Source organism: Acinonyx jubatus, chromosome D3 (assembly GCF_027475565.1).
Source record: "Acinonyx jubatus isolate Ajub_Pintada_27869175 chromosome D3, VMU_Ajub_asm_v1.0, whole genome shotgun sequence".
Taxonomy (NCBI): Eukaryota; Metazoa; Chordata; class Mammalia; order Carnivora; family Felidae; genus Acinonyx; species Acinonyx jubatus.
In genome coordinates, this window is record NC_069392.1 from 9,102,899 (window position 1) to 9,125,107 (window position 22,209).

Genomic DNA, 22,209 nt, shown 5'->3' on the forward strand with positions numbered 1-22,209 from the left:
TACCTTTCTCTTTAAACTTCAGGGCAGCGTCCCGTGCATACACTGAAGCGGGTGGAGTGCATCTGAAGCCGCACCCATGTTGCCATGGTTGTGCACACCCAAGTGACCTAGCACCCAGGGGGGCTCCCTCCCACCTCCTCCGTGTCTGTAACCCCTCGGCCACCCCCTCCTTCCCCTGACTCCTACTCTGGGGATTCCAGTTTTCTGTTCTGGAACTGCACACACATGGAATCGTGCAGCATGTTGCCTTTTACGTCCGGCTCCTTTTGCTCCGCATGATGTTGTAGAGAGACTTGTCCGTGTGCATCAGTAGCTCATTTGTATGGATGTACCACAGTTAGCTTATCCATTCACCTGTTGATGGATATTTGGATTGTTTCTACTTTGGGACTTTTATGCTGTTATGAAAAGTTCTTTGTGTGCACATGTGCTCCATTCCTCTCCATTTCTCATTCCTCAAAGTGGCCTTGCTAGGCCATATGGTAAGTGCGTGCTTATGAGAAATTCATATACTTTTTCCAAAGTGGTTGCATGATCTTATGTCCCCACCAGCAGTGTATGAAAGTTGTTTTTTTTTTTTTTCCATTTCTAATGGATGTGTACTAGTTTCTCATTGCGGCTTTAATTTGCATTTCCCTGATGACTCATGAGGTTAAACACCTTTTCATAAGTTTATTGGCCACTGGAATGAACTCTGTTATGATGTGTGTGTTATTTTTATTGAGTTGTCTCTCCTTTTCTTATTGCTTTATAAGAGTTTTTATATATCTGGGATATATTTCCTTTTATTGCAAATATCATCTCCCACTCAGTGGGTTGCCTTTTTCTTCTTTAATGGAATCTTTTCATGAACAGATTTTTTTTTTTTTTTAATACTTATTTTGAGAGAGCGTGAGCCAGGGAGGGGCAAACTGAGAAGGAGAGAGAGAGAGTCCCAAGTGAGATCAGCACCTGAGCTGAAATCAAGAGTCTGAACGCTTAACCCACTGGGCCACCCAGGCACCCCCATGAACAGAAATTCTTACTTTTAATGAAGTCCAGTTTATTGATTGCTTTCCTTTATGGCTCGTGCTTTTTGTGTCCTATTTAAGAAATCTTTGCCTACTCAGGGTCATGAAAATCTTTTTAAAAAGCCTTTTCTTCTGGAAACTTTATTTTGGGGAGCCTTCACATTTTGGACCAAGATTGATCTCTAATTAGTTTTTATGTACAGTGTGAGGCAGGCGTCATGATTCTTCCAGGTGTTCCAACACTACTTGCCGATGTGACCATCTTTTCTTTGTTGGATTGCAATGCTGCTTTTATACTAAATAAAGGATAACCTGTGTGCTTCTGGAAGACTCTCCCTTATGTTCCATTGGCTCATGTGTCTCTCCTTAGGCTAACACCACACTGTCCTAATTGCCAAAGTTTCCTAGTGAGTTTTGAGCTAGTGACTTTTGGACCACAGTCTTTACTTAAATTAAAAAAAAAAAAAATTAATGTTTATTTATTTTTGAGAGAGAGAGACAGAGCATGAGCAGGGAGAGGGAAATACAGAATCTGTAGCAGGCTCCAGGCTCTGAGCTGTCGGCACAGAGCCCGACTCAAGTCTCAAACCCACCAACCGTGAGGTCATGACCTGAGCCAAAGTCACATGCTCAACCGACTGAGCCACCCAGGTGCTCCGAACCACAGTCTTAATCCTGAGTTAAGAATCTCTCAGTGTTGGGGCACCCGGCTGGCTCAGTCAGTAGAGCATGTGACTCTTAATCTCAGGGTCGTGAGTTCGAGTTGGGTGTAGAGATTAAAAACTAAATCTTAGAAAAATAATAATAATAAAAAAGACTGTCAGTGTTTCAGGCAGAGGGAACAGCATGGACAAAAGCCTTGAGATGGGTAAGCATTCTGTGTGCTTTGAAGAATGTGCTGGGAGCACAGGGAGGGAAGGTGGGGTATGGGGGGGTATGTGTGGTCAGAGGGGCACGTGAAGAGTTAGTGTTTTATGCCAAACACAATGGGAAGCTGTCGGAAAAACGCAAGTGCAGATAAAAACTCTTCTCATTGTTTTTAAAGTCTTGAGGTTATGGCACCATGAAAGGCAAATAGCGGCCCAAACACATGGTCTTATCTGTGTGACAGCATGGGGTTCCCTATAAAACTTCATTTTTAAAAACAATTTCTGGGGCGCTTGGCTGGCTTAGTCAGTGGGGCGTGTGACACTTGATCTTGGGGCTGTGAGTTCAAGCCCTACGTTGGGGGTAGAGACTACATTACAAAAAATTAAAAATCTTTAAACAATAAAAATAAATAAAAACTTTGTTTTTTGTTTATTTTGAGAGAGGGAGCACGAGTAGGAGAGGGGCAGAGAGAGAGAGAGAGAGAAAGAAGGAATCCCAAGGAGGCTTCATGCTGTCAGTGCAGAGTTTAGCATGGGGCTTGAACTCGCAAACTGTGAGATCATGACCTGAGCAGAAATCGAGAGTCAGATGCTCAACTTACTGAGCCACCCAGGCACCCCTAAGAAACAACTTCTGCTTAAAATAACCATCTTGGAAAGCCAGCTCTGGGGCCTTAGGCAAGTGACGTCACCTCTCTGAGCCTCAGTTTCCTCCTGTTTGCAATGGCACTGCTCATAGTTCCTGCCTTGTGGCACTGTTGTGTCAACAGAGAGTCCCTGGCACGTGGAGCACTCAGTGTCACTGATGGGTGACACCTGTAAGGACTTTGGGGCTGAGAACACACATTTATTTCCAGTGCTGGTCTGGGTTCTCAGTGTCCAACTGGCCCTGTCGAGGCTGCTGTTCTTCAGGAGCCCTGATGGTGGGGCCCCATTCAGAGGCCTTAGGGGCCAGAGGTGGTGTTCGGGCCCTGGTGAAGTCGAGCCTTGGGGTTCAGTCAGTGAGGTTGTGAGTTCAAGCCCTATGTCGGGGGTAGAGATTACATTTACTAAAAATGTAAAAATCTTTACATTTTAAACTTTTTCAAAATGTTTATTTATTTATTTTGAGAGGGAGCACGAGCTGGGCCTTGGGACTCTGTCCTAGGCTCAGTGGTCGCTCTGAGACCTGGAGGGTCTCCCACAAAGCAAACGGCCCTGGCAGGGCCCCTTCCGGCCCCTCCCCAAAGTATCTGTCTCGATGGAGCAGCCCAGCTCCAGCCGCTTCCCTTCCGACAGCTTCCCATTGTGTTTGGAACAGTCTGGGGGCTATTCCCGAATGTTCCCTGAATGACTTGGGGCATTTAGTCTCTGGGCTGAGGATACTTAGACTCTAAGTCTTGACTGAGTATGCCTGCCAGGTGGGTAGCCTCAATCTCTGACCCTGGAGTTGTTTATAGGAACAGCTTTAGACAGAAGGAAAAGGAAGGTTGAAGGTTTGGCAACCGGTGGGTGGTGGGTGGTTAAGGGCTTGAGCTCTGGATTCATACCCAAACTCTGTCACTAAGAGGGTGCCAGCGCCGGCCTGGGGAAGGCCCTGCTGCCCAAAGCAGGAAGAGGCTTGGAGGACCAGAACTGAGACAGCGCAGCCGCCCCGGGACACGGAATTAGGGCCTCAGCCAAGCAAATGTCCTCCCAAGTCTGAGGCCAGGTGTTCAGGGGCTCACGGGTCAGCTTCACCTCTGCCTCTGACCAGCTGTGTGACCCTGGTCGGCTTCTTCCCCACTCAGCCTCGGTCTGTTCATCTGTGAGCAGGGGTGATAGCAGTCGCCTCAAGGGGCATCGTGAGGGCTGCAGGCGGAGGGAGCTCCTTGCTAATGGGGGTGTAAGTGGAGGCCACAGTCAGGCTGCGGTGGGGGGAGGGAGGGTTGGAGGGTAGTTGGAGGAGACACCGGCTTTTTCCAGTGTCTAAAGATGGATAGAGAAGTCACAGCTTTCTCTGGTTTCAGTGGCATCCCTGCAGGTGGGCAGGAGATGGGCCTCCCTTCTGTGCTCTGGCCTTCAGGAAGAGACTGGGGATTGCTGCCACGTGGGGGGTGGTCACCGAAGGGCCTTTGGCAGGACGTGACACATGAGTGGGAAGAGGTGCCAGTCCCGGAAGATCTGGGTGCAGGAGTGCCAGGTCAATGAAATGGCAAGGGCAAAGGCCCTGGGTGGCCGCAAACCAGGAGACTTTAAAGAACAACCAAATGCCAGGGGCTGGAGTGGAGTGAACAAGAGGAGAGAAGGTTGGAAAGGTGCTGGGGCTGGGTTAGGTGGGGGCCTTGTGGCCACAGTAAGGACTTGGGAGTTTCTGTGAGCAGTGGGAGCCCTTGGAGGACTTGGGCCCCGTGGGCTGAGACGCTTGCCGGGACTACTCAGCAGTGGTGGTGGGCTGGAGGAACCCCCTTGGGGCCCCCTGTGCTCTTTAGGGCTGCCCATGGGGGATTGTGGCATGATTCTTCTCCTTCAGGACCCTCTAGTCTTCGTGGCAACTCATCTGTGGCAACCCCCCCCTCCTTGGGCGTGCCCAGGGTTGGGCTAGGATGGGGGGCAGCATATTACTACCTCGAATGGGCACCTACTGTGTGCCAGGCATTGCCCTAAACACTTGATCTCAAGTCCTTCCCGTGAGGTTGAGGCCACTGGCCCATCTGACAGGGAAGAAACTGAAGCTGGGAGGGGCAAAGGGACTCGCTCAGGGTCATGCAGCTGAGGAGGGTGGAACCCCGATCCCAAGGGGTTCCCACCTCAAAGCCCCCAGCCACGCTCTTCAGCTGGCTCCTTGAGCCACAGTGGGTAGAGTGTCAGCTCTCGGGCAGGTCAGGCCCGAGATGTGCCATCTACTCAGCAGTTGAATGGAAAAATATTTAAAAACAAAATGTAAACATTTCACAGAAGAATCCAGATTTCTGATTTCTCTTATGAAGTCCGTGGATCTGGCAGGGCAGGGCCAGCATCGAAAGAGTGACCCAGCCTGTGCTCTGCAGAGGAAGAGCCTGGCAGGAGGTGTGGAGGACCCAGGGGACGGAAGAGAGTACAGAAGCAGCCACCGGGCCAGGGGTGAAGCATGGCTAGGTTGGCTATGGCATGTGGGCCGACCCTTTGCTCTTTTGGGCCTCACTTCCCCCATATATCCAGGCTTGGGTTGGCAGAAATGGTCTCAAAGCCCCGCCAGGTCTGGGGGCTGAGCCTCAGTTTCTCTCATCTGTACAGCGGGGTGATGGCGTTCTAGCTACTCACCTTTTAGCCAACATTTATTTGGGACTTGTTCTATACCAGGGACCTTACCGACCTGGCTTTCCTGACAGCAGCCCTATGAGAGAACTACTGGGATTACCTACATTTCATAGATGGGGCAATACAGGTGAAGAAGGGGTAGGTGACTTGCCTGAGGTCACACAGATCTGGAGTGGCTGGGGTGGGATCAGAACCCAAGCTGCGTGTGGTGTGGACATGCAACCCAAGGTGCGTGTGGTGGTCCTTCCTTCAGAAGGACTTATGATTCCTGGGGGCTGTGTGTTTAACCAGTGGCCTCGTGTGGGTGGGGGGCATCTGTTTGGAGTTCTCAGACCAGGAAAGGCTCCCTGTGACCATCTTGTCTGGCGCCCTTTATACAGACGGGGACACTGAGGCCCAGAGGGGGCTGGCCAGTGTCCCCTTCACCCAGCACACTCTGCCCTTTGGTCTCTGCTCCCTGGCCTGGAGAAGAGGTAGAGGAAGGAGATGGGGGGACACCTCGGGGACTCAGCCCGTAGCTCTGAGCCCCCCACATGCACCACAGGCCATGAGCACCCCCAGGAGGAAGTGGTCTGGTTGGGAGTGGCTGGGCCACTAGACTTAGGGGGGGTCGCTGGGAGGGGGGGGCAGTTGGACATTATGGTTCAGGGCCATTCCCGCTCTGTTCCTTCTGAGCTGGATGGTCTTGGGCAAGTCACTCAGCCTTGCTGGGCCTCAGTTTCCTTATCTATAAGATGGGATGGCCACGACACCTGCCCCCAGGGTTGATGGTGTGGGAGAAGCCGTGGATATGGTATGTGTTGACTGGGTGGGCTGAGGGGCAGCCTCAGGCACGTGTCTCCAGGCAGCAGCCACTCCTGGGGTGCTTGGAAGCCCACCTGGCCCCACCCGCACACAGCACACAGTCCAGCGGGGACAGTCTGGGGGACCCAGTTTGTGGAAAGAGGCAACCAGGCCTCGGGCGCCCCCAGCTCCCCACCTGGGCCCGGGGTCTGTCCGGGAGGCAGAAATGCGGGTCGGGCAGTTCTCAGAGCCTGTGCAGCAGTAGGTGCTCATGCGAGCCTGAGTGACGGCCAGGCCCCTTCTCCCGGGCGCATCCCTATCAACCTATTGACCGCTTGCTGTGGTTCTTCAGGGTGGGGGTGGCACCGCACCCACTTTATAGTTGAGGATACCGGGGCTGGAAGAGGCAGAAGGAGCTACAGCGTGGACCCCAGGGGCCTGAACCCGGAGCCCGGGCCCCCGGAGTGTGGGAAAGAGGAAGCAGAGAGAAAGGGATGTCCGCCGGAGGCCTGGTGGTTTCCTCTCCGAGGCAGGAGGAAGAGGAGGAAGAGGAGGAGGGCCGGGCAGGAAGCGGCCAGGCGGGAGGGGCAGCCTCCTTTTGGCTCGGACAGACCTGGGTTTGAGTCCTGCCCCTGCCCCCTCTGGGCTGTGTGGCCTTGGGAAGGGCCCTGTGCCCACCACCCCCCCCGTGCCTCAGTTTCCTCAGATACTTCCTAAAACTAGCTGAGGGCTGGCCCCCACCTGTGGCGGTTCAGAGGGGTTAACTGAGCTTCCGCCTGTGCGGCACTCAAGTGTGCCCAGCACACCGTCATTGTTCATCAAAGCTTAGCTGCTGTGGTTATTGTCATTATTACTATTCTTATGATTTTGTTTGTTTTGAAAGAGCATGAGTGGGAGAGGGGCAGAGAGAGAGAGAGAGAGAGAGAGAGAGAGTATCCCAAGCAGGTTCCACGATGTCAGTGCAGAGCCTGACGTGGGGCTCAATCTGAGGCACCGTGAGATCGTGACCTGAGCTGAAATCAAGGGTTGGATGCTTAATTGACGGGGCCACCCAGGCGTCCCTGTTGTCATTATTTTTATTAGTTGTTTGCAACACAGCAGGCACCGCATCTGACACACCCCGTGGAATCACCACAAATGCTGTGAGGGGGGACAATGATGAAGCCATCTCATAGATGAGGAAACTGAGGCACAGAGAGGAAGAAAGGCTTTCCTAAGGCCACACAGCTGGGAAGAGGAAGAGCCAGGAACAGCACCTGTTGTGGGCCTGCCCTCAGCCCCCAGACAGGTGGAGAAACCACCCACCCTCCACTGACAGCCCAAAAGATCTTCTTGGGCCAGGCAGAGCCCCCGTGTCCCTATGGGGAGACAGCTGGGAGTTTTAGAGGCCGGTGGCGCCCCAGTCCTCCCCCTTCCCAGGACGACCAGAGGCAGAAGGCTCCCACGGTGAGAATGGGGTTCCTGTCCTGTTCTGCCTTGAGCTGCTTTGCGAACCTGGGCTGGTCCCCACCCCTCTCTTGAGCTGTGAAATGGGCAGCAAAGGGGCTTGATCTGGGACTGGTGGGGGAGGGAAGGAAGGGGTGGTGGTGAGCAGGGTTCCTGTGGGGGCCCCAAATGCACACGAAGATGCCCCCTATCTGCCCCTTACTGGGGTTCTGTGTAAGATCACTTTTGAAAAGTAGTCTGCCACTCAGAAGAAACCCCTGGCCTTATTGAAACTGTGGGCAGATGATATCGGCATGCTTCTTTTCAGCTCAAATTCTATGAGTCCACACACTAGAAAGTGCCCCCGAATCCAGCGGTGTGTGTGGGGGGGGGGGGGACTGACGTTGACTTATTCTCACCCCTTACTCCCAGCACTTTTGGGGGTGCTTCCACTGCCCTTCCTGCTCCCCAGGGCCTCTGTTTGCTTTCTCCAGCTTCTTGAAAGTGGGCCTTCTGTTTTCGTTTGAGGGATAGGGTGTTGGGACAAGACTGTCATCGTAGTCTGGGCTGTGAGCTTGGTAGCCAGGCAGAAGGGCAGGTAGACAGGTTTAGGTTCAGATCTTGGCTCTCGTGTCCTTGGTATGCGACTGTGGGTTGAGAGCCTCAGTTTTCCATTCTGGGAAATGGAATGTCAGTACTTGGCATTGCTGGGTGACTGAGTCAAAAGCAGGCTCGGCAAAGGCATGATATGTTTTCATCCAAGAGGTGGAAGAAGCAGCTTCCTGGGTAGGAAGTTGTCACATCCCAGAGGTGGGTCCCCAGGTGCCCTCCTGAGGATGGGCAGCGGCCTGTACTGGGCAGCAGCTGACAGCCCCAGCAAGCTAGTCAGGCCGCTGCTGGAAATCCCCCACCCGCTTCTTTGTGAATGGAAAAGGAAACCAAAACGCACAAAAAGAGATCTCTGCATTCTGAGCGGCTGGCCGTCAGTGGTGATGGTGGGGTGGGGGGTAGCTTCCTCCCCGAAGGCAGGAGGGGCCGCCTCAGCTTCCTTTTTGGGGCCCCACACCCCTTTTTCCTATCTCCCCTCCCTAACAGAAGAGGCCACTGTTTTGCTCAGGCCATGGACTCCCCTGACATCTCATGCTCCGGAACCAATGGGTGACGGCGTACGTGGGGGACGATTGAAGCAGCACCCGCCACCTGGCCTCTGGATCCTCCCTCACTTGTGGCCCATGCCCGGATCCTCCTATTACCTGCCTGGCTTGAATTCTGACTGGGGGGGGGGGGGCGTGTCTGAGGTCCACAACAGCAACCGAGAGAGAAACCTCACTCCAGGGAACGGTGTGGAACTGAGGGGCCCTGCTCTGTTTCATCTGAAATCTTCATGTCATCTAGGAAACTAATGTGCCGAGGGCCTCCACATTTGAGCTCCTAATTTCTGGTGTTGTTTTCTAATAATAAAGCTCATGGTAGAAACCATAGAGTGGTAACTGAAAACCACTCCCCATCCTGCTCTGAGACAACCAGCATTTCCATTTTGGTAGAAGTCTCTGTGACCTTTGTTCTTGCATTGCTTTTCTGACTTCTCCCCCAAATTGCAATTCCTTCAGCATTCAGCCATTCTGCATTCAACGCTTACCTCTGGAGCCCCTTCCGAGTGCCAGGCATGTGAGAAATATAGACAGAAACCTTCGGACAAAAGCCCAGCCCTTGTGAGGCTGACACTCTTCATTCTGCTTTGTTACCTGCTTTTCTTCTGCTTAGTATTTTTCTGAAATATTTTTCAAGAATGTCTTTTTCATACTGGCTGTGCAATATTTCATTTACACAGAGAGGCTGTGATGTATTTATTGAGACTCCTAATTCAGTCATTTCTAACCTCCCCGCTCGAATGCACAACTGTCGGACATCTTGTACGTAAATCTTGGTACCCATCTTTGATTGTTTCCTCAGGCTCAATTCCTAGAAAGGGAAGTGCTGAGTCGAAGGCTTTAAGAGTGCCTCTACAGGCTCGCTCGCTCGCTCTCTCTCTGAGCTTTACTGAGATACAACTTACAAGTATGTGAAATGAACTATTTAAAGAGTACAGTGGCTTTTAGTATGTTTACAGAGTTGTGCAACCATCACCATGATTTGCTTTTAGAACATTTTCATCATCTCAGAAGGAGACCTTGTACCCATTAGCAGTCCCCCCCTTCCATCCTCCCCGCCCTCAGCCCTGGGCAACCACAGATTTGCTTTCTGTCTCTATGGATTTGCCTGTTCAGTGCTTTTCAAATAAATGGAATCAGAGAATATGCTGTCTTCTGTGACCAGCCTGAAAGAAGCTGCTTGGCATAATTTCACTTAGCGTCATGTTTTCAAAGTTGATCCACGTCCTAGCAGGTGTTAGGACTCCATTCCTTTCTATGGCAAAGTAATATTCTATTACGTGGGTAGATGATATTTCATTTATCCATCCATCAGTGAATGGATGTTAAGGTGCTTCCACTTTCTGGCCGTTGTGAACAATCACGCATATGTTTTTATGTGGACATAATGTTTTCATTTCTCTTGGGTATCTATCTAGGAGTGGAATTTCTGGGTTATGTGATAATTCTGTGCTTAACGTTTTATTGCCAGACTGCTTTCCATGGCGGCTGCACCATTTCATGTTCCCACCGGCAAGGGCTCCCACTTCTCCACATGCTCACCAGCTCTTGTCTGTCTTTTTGCTTGTAACCATCCTAGTGGGAAGAGGTATCTCATATGGTTTTGATTTGCATTTCCCTGTTGGCCAATGATGCTGAGCATTTTCTTCATGTGCTTACTAGCCATTTCTAATGCTTCTGACTGATCCTTTTCAAACAGCCTTCCAGAAAGGTTATACCCATTTATCATCTTATTGCCAGAGGTGCCAACACTGGTTATTATTTTTAAAACCTTTGCCAACTTCTAGAGGGGAAGTTGTTATCTTGTCCTTTCTGATTACCGTGGAACTGACCATTTCTTTGTTTGTTTGGTTTTATTTTGTTTTTAGTTTAAAATTTTTTTTAACATTTATTTATTATTGAGAGACACAGAGAGACCGAGCATGAGCATGGGAGGGGCAGAGAAGAGGGGGAGACACAGAATCGAAAGCAGGCTCCAGGCTCTGGGCTGTCAGCACAGAGCCCAACGGGGGGCTCGAACTCACAAGCCACGAGATCATGACCTAAGTCGAAGTCAGATGCTTAACCGACTGAGCCACCCAGGCGCCCCTGACCATTCCTCTTTCTAAAAACCATTGAGCTATAAGTCACATGACATCTATGTTAAAGTGCAGTCCATTGGTTTGCACACACCATCACCACTAATATCAGAACATCTCCATCATCCTAGAAAGAAACTACCTATTTAGCAGTCAGTCTCAGTTCCTGTCCTCACCCTCCCTAGCCCCTGGCAACCACTAGTCTCCTTTGTGTCCTATGGATTTTGAACTGTTTCTCTTACATTTCTTGCTCATATACATTTTTCTGTGGCTTACAAGCCATTTACAGCAACGTCTGCCTTTTTCTTATTGATTTGCAAGAACTTTTTACATGGATATTAGCTGTCTCATGTTGCAAATATTTCCCTGGTTTGCCATTTGACTTTTGAATTTCAATCCTCAGGTTCTTCATTTCTGGAGGTTTTTAAGTCTACAGGGATCTTTCCCCTTACAGCCTTGTTCTTTGTCTTTTCTGCTTAAGGGGCTTCCCACCCTGAATCAGATAAATACTTGGGTTCTCTTCCAGTTTTGTCTTGGTTTTCTTTTTCACTTTTAATTATTTAATCCATCTGGTTTTTATTCTTTGTGGCTGGTGTGATTTCCTGTTGTTTTTCGGTGTCTGGGAGATGCTGCATGTGAAGGCGTATCACATAGAAAGCACTCGCTGAACGCTGGCTAGGGGTAATGCCACCAGGCCCTGTCCCGCCACGCTCACAAGGGTGGGGGTGGGGTGGGGGGAGCTCCCAGCGTGGTGGCGGCTGCAGCTGTGACCCGGCCGGCTTCTGGCTCCCGCCCTTGTTTCCGGCAGCTCCTGGGCTCGGAGCCCTCCTGGCGCCCCAGAGGCCCTCGCTTTCACCTCTCCTGAATCATCATTCTTAGAAGGCAGGCGGTGGGTCTCGCTGGGTGACCGGGGTCGAGCGCCCCTCTCCTCTGGTGTGCTCCTCCACCCGGCCCACGACAGAGGCTGCTTCTTAACCACGGCTTTTCCCACCCAGCCGGCATGGCGGACACGGGGCTCTGGCTGCAGCTGAAGCCTGTGACACTGGGATGAGGGGCTTCCCCCGACTGCTCCAACTTCACAGCAGGGCAGGCGGCTGCGGCCACCTCATCCAAGCCCCGGGGAGGGGGCTGGCCAGCTCCAGGACCCCTGGCCCCATGACACCTGCAGTGATCACCTGCAGTCTCCAGTGGGCCCATCAGCTTTCTTCGGGGCTCGTCCCCACAGTCTGCAGAGCACGCCCTCCGGGGCAGCAGGAAGGCCCAGCTGGGCAGTGTCTACTTTGATGGCACACCTGGACACGTGATGTGACCTCTTGAAGCTATGGCTTCCCCTTCTGTCTTGACCACAGCCTGGCACTCAAGGCTTGGGGTGTCCCTGGGGACCGAGGTGGAGCAAGCAGCACTGTGAGGGCAGGGCGTAGCCTGGGGCAAGGTGTGGATGGGGACAGAGTGCATGGGCCTTGGGGCTCTGAGCCCATGTGGGGGCAGGGAGGATTCCTGGCGGGGACTCTGGGAGCAGGATGTGGTTGTTCAAGGTGTGGGCTCATGGCAGCTGGTCTGCAGCGGTGGGGGGGATGGGAAGGGGTCTGGCTGGGCCCCAATGACCCTGCTCAGGACCGTCTCTGGGCCTGCTGAGTGCTCCCTGAGATGCCACTTCTGTCTGCAAGAATGTTCCAGGCCACCCAGGACATAAGTTGAATTGATTGAAGCTGGTTGCCAACCATCCTGTGACGTCCACCGACTCTTCACAGTGGCTCAGCTCCAGGGTATGGACAGTTGTTTATCCTAATCTGCCACCCTGAGAGCCAAGGGTTTTGGCTAGGATGGTGCCCTATGTGGAGGGCACAACTTGAGTACAGGTGTGGAAGGGAGAAAGCCCGGAGGTGTCAGCATGTAGCCCAGCTACTAAGGGTGGGGGGCCCTGGCTCCCTCCATTCCCATCCCTGCAAGGCCCTGTCCCAGGTGGTGTCGGGTGTGGTGACTTTTGTGACCTTAACGGGGGTGGGGGGGGGCAAGATCAGCTGATCAAGGTGCCGACGGTTTCACTTGTTCACTTATACCCACGAGCCGGTGCAGGGCACGCGGAACTTCCAAGGGTGGTTCCTCTTAAGCCATGCCCCCCCTAAACTTGGGTGTGGTCCCCCCATGGGCCGACCTCGCAGTGGAAGTTCACCCCCATCCTCACAGATGGTTGGTTCATCCGTGCTTGGCCACTCTTCATGAACCAGGGCACCCGCATCTCAGGAGGGGATCCAGTGAGTGTTAGGGGGATCCCAGACTGGTTCTGTGTGTTGGGGGTGCTGCCTCCCTCTGAATGGGATCTCCATGTCTGGGTGTTTGTCTCTGTCATGGGAGGTTGCTCTAGCATCTAAGAGGAGCTTTGTGTCCCTGTCATTGTGATTCTGTATAGGGGGTTGTCTCCATCTCTCTCAGAGGGGGCTCTGTGACTGTCACTGTGGATCTGGCATGTGGGGGGGACCCTTATTGGGGTTGAAGGGGAACTCATTCCAGGTGGGGCTTTAGACAGGCCCCCATCTCCTATCTCAGCATCGTTGGCCAATTATCCACACTATAGGGGCTCCTTAGGGCCTGTGAGGGTCTCAGAGTGGGGGAAGGGGAGGGCAGGTGATGGGGACTCTGTTCTTATAAACAGGGTTCTTACATTTGAGGGTCTTGTGTCACCAGAGGCTTGCTGGGGGGGGGGGGGGTGTCTCTGTTTCTGGCACTGGGGCAGGGATCCTGCTTGCCAGGTAAGGGGGGAAGCTGACTTGATCCATGTGGCTTTTCCAGAGCTTCTCCCATCCCTTTGCTGTTTCTCCTGAGAGAGGGCATAAGGCACAGGGGGCAGACCAAGTCGGGCAATCTGGCTCAGTCAACTGGGTGAGTCTGGGGGACTCCTGTGTACTCAGGCCACAAGCAGGGCCACTTACAGAAGCCCTGGTGGGTGGGTTCCATTTTCACCCCCATTTTACAGATGAGGAAGCAAAAACACAGGAAAGTGATTTATCCTGGTTCACCTGAGAAGTGGCTGAAGCAGGCATGGGAATGCCTTTAGCGGGGGGGTGGGGGGGGGGGTTGGGGCCCAAGGAAGGAAGTGACCTTCCAACATTTGTTCAGCCCCTGGAACTGGCTCATTGCCTTCAGTTTGCCCCCAAAGGAGCCAGGGAACAAGGGGTGTGAGATAACTCACCACACCCCACATGTGCCTCCGCGCCCCCGCATCTGAGGGCTGGGGCCCCAGGTGCCCACCCAGCTACTCAAGTCCCTCATCTGACAAACCCACTCCAAGCCCCTCCTCTGGGTCAGACCCGGTGCTGGGCCCCAGCTCAGAACAAGGTTTGGTGCCCTGTCCCCGCCCCCAGAGGAACTCCCAGTCAGATGGTGGGGGCGGCTGCCTCATCAGGAAGTCATGGCCAGGCCTGATAAGACCCGTGCTGAGGGAGAGGCACAGGAATCGCACTAACCACGACTTAGCGACCAGAGAAAGTTCCTTGGAGGAGGGGAGGCTTTCTCTGCCGAGGCCACAGTTTGGATCAGGCATCATGTTGCACATGCAGAGGGAGAACACAGGGGCTGGGAAGAACCGTCTGGATGGAGGTGGGCTCTGGAGCTAGACAGACAAGGGTCTGAGCCCCAGCTCTACACAGCTCCTCCTGAGGTCAGGGTCAAGTTCGTTTTGCCCCTCAGGCCCTCCACTTCTCCATCTGTAACTGGGGGGTTACAGTGCTGAGGTGGGGTGTCGCGTCTTCCTTTCGGCCAGTCCTCTGCCCCTGCCAGCTGCAGCCCTGGGAGGCCCAGCTCCTGTCCCCAACTGTCTGCATGTCCTCCAACCTCACTGCCTTGAAGTACCCGTCACTCCTGCACAGCCCCCCGGTTCCCAGCACTCAGCGATCCCTGGCAAATAAAAGGCCAGTGAGGAGTACTTGTGGGAAAGAAACTGAGCACCTACATTCTGCCTCACTGTGCTCGGTGCTGGGGATGCTGCGTGAACAAAACCAAGTCCCCACGAAGCCTGTTTCACAGGTTGACAAATGCAGGGAAGGGAGGAAAGGGGGCTATGTGGTTGTGACCGTGTATTTAAACACTGTGGTCAGGAAGGGGCTTCCTGAGATGGCAGTAAGGTTTGTGGGCCCATGGTGGACTGTCTCTCAGAGGAAGCAGCAGGTGCAGTGTGCTTGGTACACATAAGGTACACGTAAGAACGGTCACAGCCAGGGCGGCACTAGGACAGGACAATACACAAGGTTGGGAAAGTCACAAGGACTAGGTGGTGCAGGGCCTCGTAGGCAATGGTGAGGACTTGGGCCCCTCATCCTCTAGCGGGGCGCCCCGTGTGCACCTCCTCTGCCCCCAGCATTGGCCATTCTGTCTCTATGGGATGGACAGAGCCCAGTGCCTGGGAAGGAGGGACGGAGAGGGGAGGCGGGTGTGGCCTTCCCACCCAGCACTCCTCTCAGGCGCCAGCGGGTTTCAGATCCACCTCAGGCTCCTGTTAAAATGCAGACCTCAGGTTTCTTTCCAGAGGTCACAGGCCAGCTGGCTGTAATGCACCCTTTGTGTCATGACCAGTAACCCTGGAAGGTTTTCTTAGCCTTGGCACTGCCTTTGTGAAGTGGGGGACGGGACCAGCCTCGCGGGTGGCCATAGGAGCACAGAAGGCCCCCATCACTGTTCCTCATGCAGACTGATGGCCCAGAGCTGGGTGGCAAGGGTCTTCTCATGAGAGTATCACCATATCTAACGTTAAGGATTATCCTTTACAATGACCTTCCTACCTCCGTTCTTCAGTATGATGCTCTTTTCTGCGAAACTGGGAAAAAAATTTCAATGGCGGTGGCTTATTAATTAGTCCAGAGGCCACTGGTGGACAGCCTGGGCCCTAAGGCCTGGCACATAACACATGCTCACTAAAGGCGGGGGGGGGGGGGGGGGAGGGGGAGGCTGCCAGCATCATTTCTAGCCACAGCCAACTCCCCTGCCATCTTACGGATTTGGCTGTACCTTCTGGCCTCAGAGTGTTGGCTCTTGCTATTCTCTTAGCCTCCAATGCCTTTCCTTCCACCTTCTCCACTCTGTGGTGTTCAGCAAACATCTACAGCCACCTATTCTGGGCCCTGCTGAAGACAAAGATGGAAAAGGAGAGAGACCCTCCTGAGCTCACAGTGTGTAAGTGGGGAGATAGCTGTGTGAGCCAAATGCAGGCAGACACGGGGAGTAACAAGGAGGAAAGCTTCCTCAGGGAGGGGCCTTTTTGCTTCTGAGCAGATTGAATCTTTCTAAGGCCTGTGCTCATCCCTCAGGACCTTTCCCTACCCAGTGGAAGCACCTCTGCACACATTCTATCACCAGATTCTCATGGGAGATTAGTGGCATTGTTAGGTCTTACAAGTGTGAGGACAGGCTGGACAGGTACTATCTGTCCACAGAGAACAAGGCAGAGTTGAGATTCAGGGCCAAGACTAATTCCCAAGCCCTAGGATGAGAAGGTTGCTAGCTTCTGAATAGGACACTGGGTGGCTGAAGTCAGGGGAACATTTGGGTTCAACAGATTTCTCTGTGCTGGCACCGCTCAGAGCCTTAAGTGGACTGTGCATGGGATTCTCCATGCTCAAGAGGCTGCCCTCTCTTGGAGATCCCTCTTTGCACTGGCTGTCAGGTAGCTCAGAGATCTGTAAGAAGTGGAACCCTGTGTTCTAGCAGTTGTCTCCTTCCCAGTTGAGACCCCTATAACCAGACTTAAAATTGGGTGGGGGGGGGGGAATAAAACTGGGCCTTTTCTTTTTTTGGTATTTAGACTGGTGTTTTGATACCTATCGATAAGATTCAAATGAACATTTTTCCACAGTGATGTCTCATCCTTTGTTCATCTAGGCAACACCTACTCAGGCTCTGGGCAGGAAGTGGGTGGGGGGCGGCCCAGCCATCTCTGACCAGGATCTGGAATTTGCTCTGAGTCTTTAAGTTTTCAAGCCCTTATCCAAGACCACCTCCCATCCTCCCTCTTCCTGGGAGGTAAATGTCCCCACATTACTAAGGAGGAAACTGAGCTGTGGTTAGTGCCATGCCCAAGATTCCAGAGGGACTAAGTGGAGCCAGGACTTGTCTAGCCACCTCGAGCTGAGCTCCAGGCCAGAGATGCTGCCTAGAGGGCACCAGTGCTGTGGCATAAGTACAAGGCTTGGACCTAGATCTTCCTGTCCCGTTGCTGTCCTCTGTAGGAGAGGGGTGAGGGCCCTAAGTACTGGGAGAGAGAGAGGAGGCTGCCAGGGGACTGGTGTCATCTGATGGATTCCAGATGGTGGGATGCCTCTCCTCAAGGCTTGCACTGGATGGAAGCTTCTCCAGTGGCCAGGTAGGATGCAGTAGATGGGATGAGGCCATTGTGAGGGCCTGTACTGCCCACACCACTGGGCCCTCCATGCCAGGCTCTTTGCTACTTGGCTGTGAGTTAGGTGCTGTCTCCCCTTACACCTTCCCGTGGAGGGGGGAGGTTAAGCGCTGTGCTGGCCCAGCTAGCAGGTATGTTTCTATCAAGGTATTCAGCGTGAACTCCCTGGAACTTCTGATCTTGCCATTTGCACATCTCTGCCTTAGAACAAACCCAAACTGACCCCCACAGCCTCAAGAGTGCATGGAGACTTCTGGGGGCACTGCTGTCACTACCTCAATGTGTGACACAAGTTCCATCAGCCTCTGTAGGTGCCCCTGTGCTCCCCCCCCCCCCCCCCGGGGCCTTTGTGGTGAGGCCTCCAGGTGCCTGGGAGCTCAGCTATGCTCTTTGTAGCTGAGGGGAGGCCATGTTGTTTCTGTGGCCCTTCACTGCTTCCCCCACCTGTCTGTGTGGGTCCTCACCCTCTCCTTCATGTTGGTACCTGTCTCCTTTACTATAGTAGAAATTCTGTGTGAGTCAGGGACTGTGTAGTTCATTCCTGCTGAGAATGGGGGTACTGGCACCTGGAGTTCAGAGAGGGCTTGGGCCAGACCCTCTGCTGGGGTCTTGAACGAATGAATGGTGACAGGACTCATTCAGGGCAGTTGTTGGGACACGGCGGAGTGGGGTACAGCCTGTTACCTTGGAAGACTCTAGAAGGCCCAGCAATGCTGGTAGCCCCTGCCCCTTAGCACAGCAGGTCATGGGATAGTTTCCAGTGACAGTGTGAGGGAAAACAAGGCCTAGGGAGATAGGAAAGGTGTGGTTCCAATGGTCACTCCCAATCTGTCTAGGCAGATTTGAGCCCAAAAGTCCCACCAGTGGGGGCAAGGAAGCTCCTGGGTCAGTGGGAGTCGGGGAGGACAGGTAAACCCATATTGGTTGAGGCAAAAACGTCCATCGTACCCTCTAAAAGTCCAGGAGATGACAAACCTAGAGCCAGAATGGTGCAGCCTCATAGAAGCACTTGGAACTTTCTGCCTTGTTTTAATGTCCACTGAACAGACCAATTGTCCTCTGAGGGCTTACCTGCCCTCTGGCTCATTTATGTTCTTCATCTTTTAAAACAAACTCAGAGGTACTGGAGCAGCTCACTGTATTACCTGCATAATCACACTGAAATACATTTTATTTTAATACAAATTACATTCTCTTTTTCCTTTATCTTCATCAGGGCACTTACACAGGTAGGTCAGGTTACATATCAATTTCATTGCAGGATGGTAAGGAGCAGGTTACAAAGAGGTTCTGTAAGGTTGAAAGAATGCCAGGTGTTATCTCCAGGTCCTGGGCCCCTTGGAGGGGAAGGTGTAGTCCTGTGACACTGGAACACTACAGGCTTTATCCACCTTGGGCGACCTCAGACCCCAGTCTAGAAATCTAACAGCTCTGTATCAGGCCATTTTTTTCGCTTCCAATAGCTCCCCCAGTCGCCACACCTACCAACTGTGCGAGAAGAGAGCTACTATTAAGTATCTCTACTTTACGGCGGTGCCTGAGTGGCTCAGTCTGTGAAGCGTCCTACTCTTGATTTTGGCTCTTCATGATCTCATGGTTCATGAGACTGAGCTCCGTGTCAGACTCTGCTCTGACAGCATGGAGCCTGCTTGAGATTCTCTCTCCGCCTCCCCCACTTGCATGCCTGAAAATAAAAACTTAAGTCTAAGTATCTCTGCTTTACAGATGACAAAACTGGGGTGCCTGGTGGCTCAGTCGGTTAAGTGTCCAGCTGCAGCCCAGGTCACGATCTCACAGTTCGTGAGTTTGAGCCCCACGTCAGGCTCTGTGCTGACAGCTCAGTGTCTCCCTCACTCTCTGCCCCTCCCTGGCTCGTGCTCTCTCAAAAATAAACACCAAACAACAGCTGCCTGTCCAGGGTTATACAAGAGGAGGCAAGGACAGGACTGGATAGGACTGAACAGTAACACCTAGAAGGATAAGACAAGTATAAAGCCTAGATACAATCAGCTGTAGAAATGCCAGCCTTTTGGTGGGGACAATGTCAGAACTGATCTGTAGCTTTGCCTTTGAGCTTCCTAGCAGCCAAGGCAAAGAAAGAAATAGGTTATTCCCCTGGAGTCACAGTGGCCATTGGAAAGCTGCCAGCTTTGTGGATACTGGGAGCTGGAACTTACTCCCCAGTTGTGGGGGTGGGGCTATGTTGTGTTGACATGCGACTGCTTGTACCACAGTATCTGGAGCGGTGCAGCCATTTCAATCAAACTAACGCTCGGGTAGCTGCTAACACAGCCCAAACACACAGTTTGGGCTCAGCGCTCCATCCCGGTTCTGTCTCATCACACTGCTCAACCAGAAAGGCAGCCACTGGTCCTTCTACATACGACTAGTGCTCCCAAGTCCTGCTCTGGGGCCATCCAGCTAGGGCTGTGGCCACAGGCCGGGTTTATTCTGCCCCGTGCTCTCTCACTCGCCTCCAGCCTGGGCAGAGCCTCTGGCCTCTCCCCACCTCCAGACAGCACAATTTGATACATCAGCGCTGGGGTTCAGATCCTGGCTCTGCCCCTCGCTCTGTGGCTCCAAGCGCGACAACCGGGCTGGCTGGGGCAGCTCTCCCACAGGCTGCCTGAGAAGAGTCAGGAAGAACCCGTGTCATCGTAGCCAGTGGGCAGATGGGAGCCAGCATCTGTGCAGCCAGGGCTGGCTGTGGGTGAGGAGGGGGAATCCTCTCTTTACCACTGCCTGCCAGGTCAGCAGTTCCTCAGCTGCTGGGGAGAGTGCTGGCATGAAGGCCCCACATTCAGAGTGAAACCAGTGGCTTTGCTGGTTAATCTCAGCATTCACCCTGGGGCCAAGGCCCAGAGCAGAACCGAAAGGGAGACTAGGCCTGTTCCCCTCTTGGCCTGGCCTACTTCCTCCCAGTGATCCTGAGGGCCCAGAGCCAGTAGGGAGGCTTGGGGGCCAAGCAGAGCCAACTGCAAAAGGAGAAGGAAGGAAATAGCCTTGTACCTTACCCATTTTACAGAAGGGAAATAGAGGCTCTAAGAGGCTGGCTGTGAAAGCTGCCAGTCCTGCGCACTCTGGCACGCCCAGGGACCATGCAGGTACTGCACAAGACTCCTGTGTTCCCCACATGTCATGGGCTCCCATCCCAGGCTGAGAAATTGGGGTGTGGGGGAAAACTTGAAAGATAAAAACACCCTGGCTGGCACTGGTCACTTAGGGCTGGGATCGACTGAGCTTGCTCCCTCCTCTGTAACATCAGTCTGACGACGCAGTCCACCACGGGTAAGCGTCAGGGGCTCGGCTCCTAGCGTTGTCACTCCCCCCAGACTGCTGGGGGTGGGCCTGGATTGGGAAAGAGCCCCAGTCTGGCCAATCCTCTCCTGCCAGGCTGCTCCTTGCCTCCTTGTTCACCAGCGCTCCAGCGGGTGGGGAGGGGCTGAAGGCAGGTGGCCTGGCCCTAAAGATACCATCCTTCTATCGGAGACTCCTGGTGCCTGCATGTCTGAAGCAGTCACACGCACGGCCGTGGGTATGGGCTCTTGCCCTGCTTTCTGAAAAGGTAACTTCTGCCTGAGATGTGGAGGTCGGATTCCCCTCAAAGCCACAGCACCAAAAACTAGCCTTTGGGCCTGCCTCGTTTCTATCTCTCTGCCTCTGCCCCATGCTGGCTTGCTCAGCCTGGTCACCTGGATGTCTCCTGGCCCCAGGGGAAGAGAAGAGGTACTGGAGGCAGGGGCCCAGTTGGGTTTTCCCATCAATTCCCCCATCATCTCTGCCTTCTTCCTTCGTTCTCATCTGCTTTTGGCCTGTGCTGGGAGCAGCCATTGATCATCTCGTGACCCTGGAAAAACAATCTCATCAGTCTGATCACAAAGGGAAGAGGAGGAGATGCTGGCTCCCTGGAAACAGGCATCTGCCAAGGTCAGCTCCTGCCAGGTTGAGTCAGAAAAGGTGCTCTTGGTGGCAAAGCAGTAGGGGACCACCTCGCACGCACTCTGAATCCCTGTGTATGCTGGAGGTCATGGGAGCCTCCTGGGCCCAAGGTTTTGTGTCAGTTTCCAGCTGGTTGTAACTGGGGCCAGATTAGGCTTTGCCTCTTTAGGCATGTTGGCAGAGGCCCCAAGAGCCTGTGGCTAAGCTACTCTGCTACCCCTCCCCCAGCCCCCACACCCTGTAGCCAAACCCACCCCTCCTTATCCTCAGATTTGAAGGCAGGCAGATGTGGGAGTTTGAGGTTCTAGGCTGTATGCTGTGGACAGAGGTTAAAACCGATCTACCCTCTTTCAGGCAAATGACTTCACCTCCAAGAAATTGTGTTTCTTGTCTTTAAGATGTGGTGACATCATGGGTTTCCTATGGCTGATGTTTGGTCAGAAGCCTGCACTAATGGGGAACTGACGTGGGGCAGAGGGGAGAAGCTAAAGGCAGGATGATCACCCAAGCCCCTGGCAGTCAGCACCACACAGGGAAATGTGACTTGCATCGGATGTCCTCGTGTCCACTCTCCAGGTCTGTTTTGATGTGACCTGGCTGGATTCGGTGCTCTTTGTTCCACCAGTGGAAGGGGAGACAGATGTCAGCAGGCAAACACATGTCACAGCTGGAGTGTCCACAGGTTCAGGTCAAGAGGGCGTTGGCCCTCATCGCACTTTGGTTTCTGTAGGTCGCAGTGTTTAGGGGGTGAAGTCAGTGTTTAAGAGGCTATGGGAGAAGGGCCCTCGGCAGGCTTCTGCAAACCAGGATGCTAGGCCTTTCCCCAGGCCTGGCATCATGAGTGCTCACTTGGAAGCTAAGCCCCCGGGAAGACGGCAGAAACACACAGAGGCCTGGGTGGGTGAAGGGCCGTGAGGGACAAACCTCAAGTGTCCGCCTTGGTCTCCTACCTAGAGTTCAAAGCCCAAGCTACAGGCAACCTGCTCCAATATCCAGGAGGTCCGGCGATGCACACGCCTCGAGATGCCAGACAACCTCTACACCTTTGTCCTGAAGGTGAGTGACAGCTTTCCACACCCGGGGGGGGGGGGTCATACATACACACACCTGAGGCACCCACACACTCGCTGCTTTCCTCCCTACCAGGTGAAGGACCGGACTGACATCATCTTCGAGGTGGAGGACGAGCAGCAGCTGAATTCCTGGATGGCTGAGCTCCGGGAGTGCACAGGCCAAGGGTGAGGCCCCAGAACATAGGGCTCTACTCCTGGTGCAGCCTTTCCTGCTCCCCCGATCTACCCAGATCCT

General features: G+C 53.4%; 2 protein-coding genes across 7 annotated transcripts in view; one reads left to right on the plus strand and one right to left on the minus strand.

Annotated features, from left to right (window-relative positions):
- Positions 1–22,209, plus strand: part of SH2B3 (SH2B adaptor protein 3) — a 35,255-nt gene that overhangs the window by 11,700 nt on the left and 1,346 nt on the right. For 2 of the 3 annotated variants that reach the window (XM_053205785.1, XM_053205786.1), the window contains exon 3: positions 21,856–22,139. In XM_053205785.1, coding sequence (XP_053061760.1) covers positions 21,856–22,139 — 284 coding nt within the window. The remainder of the gene's footprint in view (positions 1–21,855; positions 22,140–22,209) is intronic. The other variant, XM_027044384.2, reaches the window with a different exon arrangement.
- The window catches only part of ATXN2 (ataxin 2), a 126,079-nt gene continuing 121,965 nt past the window's right edge, over positions 18,096–22,209 (minus strand). For 2 of the 4 annotated variants that reach the window (XR_008291519.1, XR_008291516.1), the window contains one exon: positions 18,096–18,252. The gene's annotated coding sequence lies outside the window, so the exon portion shown is untranslated. Of the gene's footprint in view, positions 18,253–19,554; positions 20,810–22,209 lie in introns of those variants that run through there. The other 2 variants (XR_008291515.1, XR_008291518.1) reach the window with 2 other exon arrangements.